This window comes from Bubalus kerabau, chromosome 5 (genome assembly GCF_029407905.1).
Source record: "Bubalus kerabau isolate K-KA32 ecotype Philippines breed swamp buffalo chromosome 5, PCC_UOA_SB_1v2, whole genome shotgun sequence".
Lineage (NCBI taxonomy): Eukaryota > Metazoa > Chordata > Mammalia > Artiodactyla > Bovidae > Bubalus > Bubalus kerabau.
In genome coordinates, this window is record NC_073628.1 from 100,429,681 (window position 1) to 100,442,430 (window position 12,750).

Below are 12,750 nucleotides of genomic sequence, written 5' to 3' on the forward strand. Positions count from 1 at the left end.
CCTCCTGACCTTGGAACATTCCTGGAATCTCACAGGAGGGAGTTTCCATTTCTGTGTCTTCTGCAGCCAGTGATGGAAGGGGAGCAAGAACCGTATTCTTGGTCAGGGTCAAGTCCCTCCATCCGTGTTGCCTGGGCACGTGCACCAGGCCAGTGGGCGGGGGCAATTTGCACCCCCTGTGCCCCCTTCTCCCATACTACTTCCTCAGGTGGCCTGGCTTGTGCTCACAAGCCTCTGAGGCCTTCTTGTCAGCAAGGCCAGTTTGGTTCTCCTTTCAAGTCTCCTTCATTTAAGATCAGCTCCAATTTCCCTGAGCCTCTGGGAGACCCAGGGCAGAGGTCCTCAAGCAATCAGCATCATCCCCCAAGCCAGGGTGTGGCTTGTTTGCGTGACCGACTCCTTCCTGACTGAGAGTTCCTTGGGGTCAAGGTCAGGGTTAGGGGTCTTAGCCTCTATTCCAGGTGCATACCAGTTCCTGGCAAACTGCTTGATGAATGAATGAGTGCCAGGGCTGTTTTACAGAGTGACATGTTTCCATTTGGGCCTCAAAAGAGGGATGTCCAAATGGGACCCCCCTCTTTGTGGTTAGGGGTAGAACAGGGCGGGTCCCCTGGCTCTCAAGCTGCCTGAGCCTCCCTGGGTCCAAGATGCAGGATGCTAGGGGAGCCGGAGCCACTGGGAGACATAGTGGCCTAGGCAGACTCTCCTGCAAGCTGGCTGCTCTGAGGACCCAGAGATGCTCTGGGTCCAGGAGAATTGCCTGTGAGACCTAAACAGCAATGGACCCCTCTCCCCAGTCCCCTACCTGCTGCCAAGGACAAAAAGAGCAAGGCCTCACTCATGAGAAGCTTCATGAATTGAGCCAGTGAACCTGAAGCTTCCTGGACCTGCCCTCCTCTCAGTCCCTCTGCCAACTGGCCGGTGGTTTTTAGAGATGCAGAAGAGGGGGCTCAAGAGGTCAACCCCTGGGCTCAAGCCACCAGATGGTAACTGGCTGATCTGGGATGCGTGATGTGACTGCTCCGGCGCCCCGGGGTTTGCCAGGTCCTGGCCTGGGACACCATCCAGAGGGCACACAAAGGCCGGTCTTTTTTTTTTTTTTTTTTTTCCGGAGGGGTAAGATAACTCAGGACAGACAAGGTCTGGGTCCTCAGCCAGGCAAGAACCAGGTACAGGAAGTGGCATCTATTTATAGGTCAGGCCAGTGCCGTTCCAGCAGCAGGTGATAAGTGGGTAGGTCAATAACACGCTGCCCCCTCCCCCTCTCTAGCCAGCAGAGGTTGGGGGCTGCGTTAGCTACAAGCAGCCCTGAGCTTTGATAGGCTGGCCCAGCCTGGCTGACGTCCAGATGGCTGTGCTCCAGCCCCAGGAGGGCTGCTGGGAGCCTGGGAGCAGCAGGACCGAGTGGGAGCCAGCCAGGCCGCCCGTGGGGGAAGGGCCAGCAGGGGAGGCCGCCAGGGGCAGCAGCCCTGGCTCCCTGGGTGTTTGTGGTGAAGAGGTTGCTGTATTCAAGTGGAAGCTGAGCCGGTGAGCCCAGCCCTGCAGCAGGGCATTCTGCTCTGATGGGCTTTGTGGGGAGATGGAGAGAGAAGAATGTTCCTGTCAGCTCGGGAGCCCCAGGTTGGGGGTGTGGTGGGGGCGAGGTAGACGTCTAGGGTGGCCAGAGGTTCAAGCTGGACCACCCCAGGTGAACCAGGCCCCTGGCACCGACCAGTTCTACCCCTGACTTGGGGACCCCCGCCCCCACTTCTCTTCCCCCCAACCCCTAGCTCCACAGGGAGCTCTCTCTTTTTCTCTCTCTCTCCCCTTTTGAAGTCACCTTGGCTTCAGATGACATGGAGTGGGACTCTTCACCCTCACCACCCACCTCCTCCTCTGCCTCTCTGTCCATCATCTGGGCCAGCTGGACAGGTCATCCCTGGGACTAATGGTATCTGGGAAGCGCAGGTTGAGAGGTCACACCAGCACCAGCCCAGGGAACAGAAAACTATGAGCAGATTCGAGTAGATATCCACCCCCTTTCTGTGACATGCCAGGCACTTTTCGAGTCCCGGGGGGCACATGGTAACCAAAAAAGACACAGACTCTGTCCTCCTGGAGCCCACAGGCCAGTGGGGAGGTAGCGATGACCAGAGGTCAAGGGCAAGTTGACCAGACAGGGACACCAAGCTACGTGGACGATGATGAGCCCCGCCAGAGCGAGAGGGAGAAGGCCAGAGCCCTGGGAAGAGCACAAGGGGTGGGGGGGTACCGTCCCCGAAAATGGATGGAAACCTCGTGCCTGCACCTTCTGGCCACGGGGTGGCTGGAATCACCGATGTATAAAAGGAGTTTGTGCGGATTAGTCTCAGTTTGACGCCCCGTCCCCGGTGGCCTGCTGGGTCTTCTCCCTCCCTCTCTGACCTGCTCTGTGTCCCAGGGGACTGGTCCTGTGGCCCGCATGGCCTGGGCTCTCTTGTTCTTGTGACTTCTGCTTGGCTTGGGCCGTGGGAGAGGGCTGCTCTGTGGCCCCAACACCAGATGTAGCTCCTGTCTGGACCCCTCCACCCACCGTGCTTTCACCAGCTTCCATCACCCTTCAGGTGGAGACTGGTTAGAGCTTCCTGCTGTGGCCAGTCCTGGGTGTGCCCACCTGGCTCGCAGGTTGACTAAATAGTCCTCCGTCAAGTTCTCTTCAAAACCCAGCCCACCTCACCTGTGCCCCCATCTCACTGACATTCTAATAGCTGATCTGGGACTCACTCCTTCACAGTGCAGGAAACTGAGGTCCAGAGAAATGACACAATGTGCCCCAGGTCACCCCTCTCGCCTGCTGACCCAGAGCCCAGTGCTCCGGGGCCCCTGTGGCCTCTGCGGACAGGCGGCCTTCTCTCTTACCTGGGCAGTAGCAGCGCAGCACGCCAGGCTGAATCAAGGACGCAGGCACCGAGATCTGGTCGAACAGGCAGCTGTAATTATTGCTGGCTTCTTGCCAAGGGCCTGTGATGAGAACCTTCACTCCTCCCTGGAGGGAACAGAGGCCAGCAGGGGGCGGGGGTCAGCCACAGGGCGACACGGGCCTCCGTGGCTGCACCACTCAGACGGCGGGCCACACCCCCAGCCCACGTGCTTGTGGAACATGCAGGCTCCCCATTCCCATGAGCCCTACTTTATTTGTTTCTAAACTTTTGTTTTGTGTTGGGGTCTAGCCGATTAACAATGCTGTGATAGTTTCAGGCGCACAGCAAAGGGACTCAGCCATACACATACATGGATCCCTTCTCCCCCAAACTCCCCTCCCATCAGGCTGCCACTTGACACTGAGCAGAGTTCCTATATAATAAGACCTTGTTCATTATCCATTTTAAATCATACAAATGAACTTATTTACAAAACAGAAACAGACTCACAGACTTAGAGATCTAACCTATGGTTGCCAGGGGGCGTGAATTGGGGGAAGGGAGAGTTAGGGGGTTTGGGATCCACATAAAGCCCACATTTGAGAACCACTGTCTCAGGACTGTGGCAGGGAGAAGGGCCCCAGTTCTCCTCCCCCTGGTGTGCAGGGGCCCCAAGACGCCCTTTGCCTTTCACAGCTGGCATCCCGCAGGGGGATGGCAGTTCTGACCCCTGACCCCCTCCGGGAAGTGGAACTTCCAGCTCTAGCCAGAAGGGAGCACGGTCTGTCAAACCGTTCCTCTCAGGATGCACCTGAGAAACTGGCTGGGGGCACCTGTGGAAGGCAGTGGAGGGGAGGGAGGGGTGTTCTCTTTCATTCGCTTGTGGACAGACTGTGGGAACTCTGAGCTGTGGAAACAGGCCTGGGCATCTCAGTGGCCCCCCAGGGAGCGGACATGGTGGTGGCAAGGATGAGTGGAGACCCAGGAGGCCCAGGGTGTGGGGAGAGCCAGGGAGGTGGATGCAGATGGTGATGGGAAAGACATTGGAAGGAGCGCTCCGGAAGGGAGAGGCTCAGAGGTCGCTCTGGGCTGGACGGGGGGCTCCCTGCTGGGGGCTGGGGACTGGGTGAGACTGTGCATGGCCTCCTGACTCTGGGTTGAGCCACAGAGGGCACCCCTCTGTGCCGCCAGCACGGCCTGCAGCCCCCTGACTGTGTGTGCACATCGTACCTGCAGCCCTGATGTGCTTGCAGCCTGGCTGAGCGGCAGCCCCTCTCACAGGGCGGGGGTGGGGCAGGGGGAGGGAGGAAGGGGGATGGCGGAGGGTGGCTCAGATGACCTTGCTCAGCTCCAGAGGAGAGGGCCCCAGAGGCGCCCAGGCGCAGGAGGGTGCAGGAAAGGGATCAGCACTCCCTGACCGCCTGCTGGAACCAGCCAGGGCAGCCACTCAGGGTGGCCTCATGTCTCGGTGCCCTGGGCAGTCCTGTTTTATTGTCTGAGCTTAGTGATTAATAGCACACTGTCCTGCCTGATGTGGGCAGCACGGTGTAGGTGCCCCACTCAGGGCTCAGACTGCGGTCACTGAGTCGGGGAGGCTTGCCCTGGGGGTGCAGAGGGTGAGGTGGCTGGCCTCTAGGGCTCCCCCGGCTCTCCTAGGGTGGGCGAACCCAGGCTCCAGCCGTCTTGCCCAGCAGGGGGCCAAGAGCTGCCCAGGACGGGGTGGAGGGCACCACCTAGTGTCCAGGCAGGAAAAGTCAGGAGGCACCCCTGCTGGAGACCTGGGTGCTGGAGGGCGGGTGAGGAGCACCTCACTTCTCCAGGCCAGAGAGGCCAGACCCCAGCTCTCCTGCTGCTCCGAATGCCAGCGAGACACTCTCTCCTGCTCACTAACCCGTTCTTGGGTGACCTGTCCTTGGCACTGGCCCATCCATGCTCCCAGCCTCAACACGGCACTTGCTTTGGAGGCTCCCCACAAGGTTCCTGGAAGCAGACCTGGCGCAGGACTGGCCTTGGGTGTCCGTAGTGAGAGGCTTAGAGGTGGGTCCCCCATGGGCCAGCACAGAAAGGAGATTCCCCCCTGGAAGGGGCTCTCCCAGACTGGAAGGGGCTCTCCGAGACTGGAAGGCATTTTCCGTGTGATCTTAGATGGGTCTTCCTTCCTCTGCCTGGAATGGCTAGGAAAATCAGCTTCCTGCTAGACAACCAAAGTTTAGAGGGCAGTAGAGAGACCTCCAGAGAAGGCAATGGCACCCCACTCCAGTACTCTTGCCTGGAAAATCCCATGGATGGAGGAGCCTGGTAGGCTGCAGTCCATGGGGTCGCTAAGGGTCGGACTCCACTGAGCAACTTCACTTTCACTTTTCACTTTTCATGTATTGGAGAAGGAAATGGCAACCCACTCCAGTGTTCTTGCCTGGAGAATCCCAGGGACAGGGGAGCCTGGTGGGCTGCCGTCTATGGGGTCGCACAGAGTCGGACATGACTGAAGCGACTTAGCAGCAGCAGCAGCAGAGAGACCTCAGGACCAAGAGCCAAAAGCAGGAGGCCTGCCCCTGCCCTCCAGTAGCTGTGTGTCCTCAGGCAAGTGGCCCACCTTCTCTGGGTGGCATTTGAACTCTAGGCACGCTCTGGCCTTAACTGTCTTTGGTTCTGACATATGGCCCCAAGGAGAGGTTTGGAGTTCTGTCAGTGGGGCGGGGCTGGGGCCACATCCACGAGTCCCTGGGGCTGGGAGTGGGTGCCTGCCTGGGAGTTGTGCCACATGACTCGGGAGAACCTAACTTTGGGGTGCCTGGGAGCACCTGAGACCAGGTCGGGGTACAGTGGTCCCTGGATCCTGGGTAGTGGAAGTGCAGTGGCTTCAAGAGGCCACAGACAGTTACTCTGTGAGAAAAAAGGGAAAAAAAAAAAAAACACAATAACCCCAATCAATAGCTGCTAGCATGAAGCCAGGGCTGCTGTGAGGAACAAAGGACTGCAGAGATTACTGGAGAACATCAGGCCCTTCTCCATGGAAACTGTCACGGGAGGGGCTCAGCATCCATCCCGTTCAGGAGGGGGTTTCCATGGCAACATCGCCTGGCTGGGCTGAATCACTGTGACGCGGGCACCTGATGGCTCTAATTGCAGACTCCTGTGCCTGGTGCGGCAGGAGCTTCAGTGGAGGGAGATGACGCAGAAGGGCTTGGGAGAGGAGAGGCAGCAACACATGCTACCTGCAGTCTCTGTGCCCCTGGAGCCCTGAGATAAAGGCTCTGTATTTCTGATGCACCTAGGGAGGGTCCTGGAGCCTGGGGGAACATCAGTGTGTGTGTGTGTGTGTGTGTGTGTGTTAGGTGGACAGGTGGACACGGCAGAGGGGAAACGGGAGCAACGTGTGTGGAGGCGGAGGGACACTCCAAGAAGAGAGAGCAAGATAGCCCTAGCTTTAGCATCCCTGTGAAGTAGGTGCCTACGCACACTCAAATTTTAGAGCCGGGTGAGGGCACTGAGCCACTGACCTCATATTTACAAGCGGGGAAGCATCCCCAGGCCTAGGTCTTGCTGCAGAGCCCTCCACAAGCTTTGCAGAACCTGACTAGAATGGGGCTCCTGACACAGGTGGAAGCGGGCTTCTTCCTGGTGGAGAAGGGGTGAGGGCGAGGGGAACCCTGCTAGCTGATGGGGGGTGCTCTGATGGGAGGGGGGAAGGGGCACGGGAGGAAGATGCTGTCTCCTGCAGGAGAACCCAGGAGGGGCAGTCCCTGCTGCTGGACCCGGCAGAGGGAGGAAGTGGCTGCAGATCCGCTGGGGCCTCTGCAAGAGGCCTCCCCAAGCCACCACATCGGGCTCCAAAGCGCCTGGCTGGGTGACATCTGCCCATTTCCCAAATCAAATTGAGTCTGAGCTGCTTTTGTTTCTGGGTAGCTGGAAGCAGGGAGAGCTTCTGCAAAAGCAGGCTGGCTGCTGCCTCCCGGAGGGGCTTCCCTGGTGGCTCAGACAGTAAAGAATCTGCCTGCAATGCGGGAGACCAGGCACCCGGGCCGTCATTCCTTTCCTGTTCCTGTGCCGCCCTCTCGTGGCGAGCTGCTAAACTGACCTTCTCCGAGATAAACAGTTCAGGGATCCGCAGGTCCTCGATTGGATGGATACTGGAAGGAGAGGACCAGGCTAGCCAAGGGCCCCTGACCAGTGCCCACGGGTCCCAGGGCCTTGGGATGTGTAGTCAGCTCACAGGACAACCGCAGGGGTAAAAACCTTCGCTTCCTTGGGCTCCAGGGAGACTCAGCATCCTGAGGACCGGATCCCAAGGTTGTGGACTTGGGCCTTGAAGCCACCCTGCTCAGCAGGACACTGAGGCCCGGAAGGCAGGTTTCAGAGTCAGGCCCAGGAGGCAGCACCCCAACTCCCAGCTCTGACCTCCCCACGCCCCAGTCCCAGGGCTCCCTCTTGGCTTCTCTGAATTGCAGTCTTAAGCCCTGTGGCGGGGGGAGGGGGGCAGCTGCTGGGCTGAGCTGACCTATCTCTCCAGAGGGCCAGGGTCACACTGAGCCACACCGAGGGCAAACTGAGTCAGAATCTTGCAGAGTCTTAGAGCAACCGCGGGGACTGGGGGCTCCCATGGCGGGGGTGCCCATGGATGTGGGCGGAAGAGGCAGGTGCTGCTGGAGCTGTTCACTGAGTCCTGACAACACCCCAGTAAGGAAGACAGGAAAGCAAGCCACCTTGGCTGAAGTCACCTCCGGCCAGCCAGCAGGGGACAGGATTTGAATTCGGACTGTGCGCTCCCAGCCCCGTGCTCCTCACCACATAGGGGAGCCACCTCTGGACACCTGAGCTTTGAAGCGCCTGTTGCCTGTGGACCCAGAGCTGCTATGATACATGCTGAATCTCTGGGAAGCTCCTGTTCAAGGTGGGGTCACTACCTGGGCTGATGTGGCATCTGAGAGCCGGGACATTCGTGCACAGTGGACACCCTCTGCCACGACCACGGCCACGGCAGGAGGACACGGAGAGGAGCCTGGGCCATGAGCTGCGAGGGCCACAGAGTAATAACCAGTAACATAATAATAAACTACTGATTACTTGCTACGGGCCAAAGACTTTACCAAGCCCTTTTGGAACCTTGCCTCACCCCGAGGCAGGCACTGTTATCACCTCCACCTGATAGGTGAGGAAGCCGCGTCACAGGGAGGGAGGGTCACAGCAGAGCCAGGACTGACACCCAGAAGTGGACCCCTGAGATGTGTCCTCCACTCTGGGCATCACTGGCCCCTTCACCAGGGCCCGGGGGAGGCTCAGAAGCAGAGATGGTCTCTCAGGAGAGTTTCACTTTTCAGGGAACCCCATTAGCTTGTCCCAGGGCAAGCATCATCCCGGGAGCCCCTAACAGCGCCTGGGTCTGTTTAGCCAGCATCTCTGCCCTGCCTGTGCTGGAAGATGTTTTTTTGGGGTGTGCATCACTGCCTTTTGGTGACCCCGTGAGCTTCAGGATCTTTTAGGAGCACCATTCCTTCAGTGTCCTGGTAGCAGCCCCTACCCCGGAGGCTAGGCAACGTGTCAGGGGAGCCAAGGGAGCCGTGGGCAGCCGCCTGCAGCCTGGGGAGAAAGTGCCAATCTGGGCCCCAAGGTGCTGGGACCCAAGCACCTGGCAGGTGGCCTGGGAGGGGGCATGGGCATGGCCTAGTGGGCAGCAGGGGGTTAGGGAAGGCTCAGGCCATCCATCCCTTTCCTATGCCATTCTACTTCACAGGAAAAGCAAAGGTTCCTTCCTTCATCACCTGCACCAGCCTGGAAGACCTGGGTTTCCTGTGGTCCTGGGCTTTGGAGCAGTGATTCTCAACATCAGATCTCAGCCCCCAGAAACTGAGGACAGACCCAAGGAGGGGGCTGAGGCCACCGGTGGGAAAGCCTGGGTCGTGTAACATGCCTTTGATCTTGTTGAGGCTGGATATACCCCCAAATCTCACAGATGACTCTTCAGAAACTGTACCCTCCCTCTCAATTTGAGGGGAATTTGTTTTGTGAAACAAATCAAAAGCAATGGATACAGATGGTCTATGGTGGTGACGGTGGATTTTCAAATGGTTTTCCAGCAGCCCTAGGACACTTTTTCCAAAAAAAAGACAAAGCAAAACAAAGCAAAACATGGATGGAATCTTAACACATCAGCCACGTGACAGTGGTGACAGCAAACACTGACCCTGGCCCAGCTAGGGGGCCACCGGCCTCCGAGGAGAGCCCTGCTCCTGCGAGGACCGGGAACGCTCCTTGAGAGAGGCGGGGTATTTCTAGTGCCATGGGGACAGAGGGAGGGGACTTGGTCTGCACCGCCCAAAACTTCAAGGGGAGGGCAGCCACATGCAGACGAGCATCTCTTGCTGCATGCTGGCAGGTGGGCAGGTGGTGAGGCAGGTGGGACAGGTGAGGCAGGGGGGGAGGCTGGCAGGTGAGGCAGGCTCGACAGGTGAGGGAGGTGGGCAGGTAGGGCAGATGAGGGGTGGTGACGGCAGCGGCAGCTTACCTCTGGGTAAGACCACTCCGGGGAGTAGTCGGTCACCATGAACACCCGTCCGCTCTGCTGCAGCATCCCCAGGGTGCCCGAGGCCGAGGCGGCCGAGACCACCTCAGCGACGTGCATGTAGGCCATGGTGCCAGCCCCGCCCTCGGCGCTGCTCAGCTGCAGGCCCCCTTGCTGGGGGCTACAGCAAGGGATGCACATCTCAGCCTGGGTGAAGGGGGCGCGGGCCCCGTCCTCCGACTGCGAGAGTGCTGTGCCGTCCCCCGACACCAGCTGGTGCCCGTAGATGGTGCCACCGCCCCCCTCCACGGAGATGAAGTCATTGATTAGGTCGGAGAACTGGTTGCTGAAGGAGATGTCAAAGTGGTCCAGGCTGAGCTCCATGTTGGAGGCGTTGCCCAGGCCGGGCTGGGCCACGGGGTAGAGCCCCTGCACCACATTGCCCGGGAGGAGGGGAACGCCCCCAGCACTGCGGATCACTCCGGTGGGCTCTGGCTGCAGGTAGTGCTCAGAGCTACAGGCCTGAAGCTCCCCGGACTTGATCAGGCCCTCGCCCCCTTCAGCCACCTGCGAGGTCTCCATGGTGACCTCCCCTTCCGTCGCCATGGCCTGGAAATTGGCCTGAAACTGCATGAGGTGGAGGGAGGATGTGGACTCGATCCGCGTCTCCACGTGGCCGCTGCAGGAGCTGGTCTGTGACGAGGCCTCCGTTTTCACCGTGGGCATCACGAAGGTGCCCCCAGAGTCACTCAAGCTGCTGTGGGCATTCTGCTCGATGGGGAGGGGCTTGCTGGCGTCCTGCAGGAAGAAGCTTGGGGAAGGGGTCTGGTGGACATGGGGGCTGTGGCCCGTTTGGCTGAAGCTGGACGTGTAGTCCTTGTTGGAGTCTATTGCACTGAAGTCCATTTGCTCCAGCGTGGTGCTGGGGCTCAGGCCACCGCCCGACGGCAGGAGGCTGGAGCCGGCGGTCAGGGTGAGGGAGCTGGATGCTGCAGCCGCCGCGGATGAGGAGTAGGCTTCTTTGGCCATCTGCTGCTCAAAGGAGGTGTCCTCGGTCTTGATCTCCTTGGTCAGGACGGTGGTGAAGCCAAAGCCCCTCTCCACGGGTGGCGAGTGCCGGACGTTGGTGCTGACCATCTCGGCTTTCAGGCCTCCACCCCCATACGTCTGGCCCTGCTTTGGGTTATTGAGGAAACAATCGGGGTCAAAGTTCATGGTGGTTTCTGGAATCTTCCGGCCCCCGTCGAGGGTGGTGGAGAGGACAAGCTCTTCAGACACGTTGGTGGGCAGCATGGACAGGCTCTCCGAGCTGCCCGTGGTGGGGAAGGCGAACTTGTGGCCGTCGGAACTCACGGCCAGGACGAGGCCCTGAGAGGCGTCAGGCGAGAGGAGGTGGTGGTTGGGGCCAGCGGTGGGGGACATGGTGTACACGGCCTCGTTGGTGACCTCGGACATGAACACCGTGGCGCTCTGGGACAAACTCCCCATCACGGACGCCACCGCCATGCTGGACACGCCCGTGACCACAGGGCTGTCCACCATGTCCGGGTCGCTGTTGAGCCCGCTGCTGATGGACACGGGGGAGCTCTGGGTGGTGTCGGGGACCTCCACCTGGTTGGTAGAGGAGACCTCCGTGCTGTTCTGGTGCAGCAGCACGGGCTTGGCCACCTTGCCGTTCCTCTTCTCTCGACCCGAGCCCTTGCCGTGGTGGCTGTGCTCCTGCTTGCCCTCCGACACATCATTGTGCTGCACCTCCGCGTGGCCCCCGCACCCGCCCGCCCGCGGCTCCACCTTCGGCGAGATGATGCGGTGTTTGGCACTGTTACACTTGTGCACGCTGCTGCCCGCTCCTGCGGAGATCGCAAGCACAACACACACGCGCGCACACACACGGGTACACATACACACACATGCACCAGAGAGTCAGAGCGAGGGCTGTGGTGGGCCCCGTCCCTGAGGCTGGGGTCAGGCAGAGCCCAGCCTGGGAGATCAGGCAGCCCCTTCTCCACACCCGTCCCCGAGGCTGGCATGGGACAAACCCTCAGGCTGTTGGGCCATCTTACCCCACCTGGGTTCTCACATGCCCTCCGAAACCATCTTCCTGACCTGGGCTCTTTGTCCCAAATGGTCTTTTCAAATAGTAATCGAAGCGACCCAGTGCATGGGTGATCGGGAAGGAGGGGCTGGGGAGAATGTCATCCTCTAGGAAAATCCTTCCCAGCCTTGGAAGCATTCACTTACTGGACTGGGCCTTGCTGGCCAGAGGGGCTCAGTCCGGGATGTTGACCGGGCCCCTCCCCTCTCCCGCTAAACTTTCCATGACTGCCCAGCAAGCCCCTCTGGGACTGAAAGCCAGAGATTGATGGTGTGTGTGTGTGGCTGGGGGTGGGGGGGGGTGAGAGGTGGGGGTGGGGGTTGACTGGGAAGGAGGTGGAAAGCAATGAACTCTCCCTGGACTAGCTCTTAGGCCCCAGGACCAAAGAGGGTTCTAGATTTCACTCCAGAGGCAGAAAGGTTTTTGGGGCCACCACCGCCTGTTTAGCTAGCCTGAGCCTGTCCTTGGCTCTTTGTAGGGTGAGATCCTTCTAAGACCTTAGCAAGGATGGAGCCTTAGCTCTCAGTTGAGTGGCAGAAAAGAAAGAGCCTCGGGCTCTGAGCATTTTGAGCAAGCTGCACTCAGGGCTCTACCCCCAGGCCTCCACTTCTGTGTAATTTTCATTCCATCTGATAAGGGTGACTCTGCTTTTGATGAAAGGGTGGATTCTCCCCTGATCTTGTTCCAGCCTCACTAAGATTCCTAAATGCATGAAGAGTTCTCGGAGAAGCAGCATGGCCCTCTAATGGAAATAGCTAATTAAGGCAGCTAGGGAGTGAAGAACTACATTTCAAAGAGCAAATACCATTATCAGAAGCACAGACAATCGGGATGGGGGTGCAGGACACTGCGTTCTTGGAGGAGGCAGAGGTGAAAGCGAGAGGTTTAGCTTGAGCGTTCCTACTGACTCAAGGCTGACTCCCTGGAAAAGCCTCTGTTGGCCCAGTGCCCCGGGGACCTGGCTCCTGCCTCTGATGCCTGAGATCCTGAGGCCTGGAAGGCACCTGAGGCGGGTGGATGTGGACGGTGGCCCAACCCCATGCACTCCTGACTGTGCTGCTCACAGCACCTTCCAAAAGGAGGTGTTTATCTGGAGACTGTTCTCTCCTGCCCAAAGGGGGCTGCCCTGCCAACCTCGCCAGTCCCACCAGCCCCACCAGCTTCATCAACCCCACCAGCCCCACCAGCCCCACCAGCTCCACCAGCCTCACCAGCCTAGCCAGGCAGGATGAAGGAGAGTTGCCGTGGGTGCTATGGCCTGGATCGTGGCTGACCCC

At 59.4% G+C, this 12,750-nt stretch overlaps 1 protein-coding gene across 1 annotated transcript in view; it reads right to left on the reverse strand.

The window, feature by feature from the left end:
* Positions 1-12,750, reverse strand: part of LOC129654283 (calmodulin-binding transcription activator 1) — a 663,943-nt gene that overhangs the window by 72,914 nt on the left and 578,279 nt on the right. The window contains exons 7-8 of the mRNA XM_055583785.1: positions 9,382-11,228; positions 2,878-3,004 (exon numbers count right to left, since the gene is read on the reverse strand). Coding sequence (XP_055439760.1) covers positions 2,878-3,004; positions 9,382-11,228 — 1,974 coding nt within the window. The remainder of the gene's footprint in view (positions 1-2,877; positions 3,005-9,381; positions 11,229-12,750) is intronic.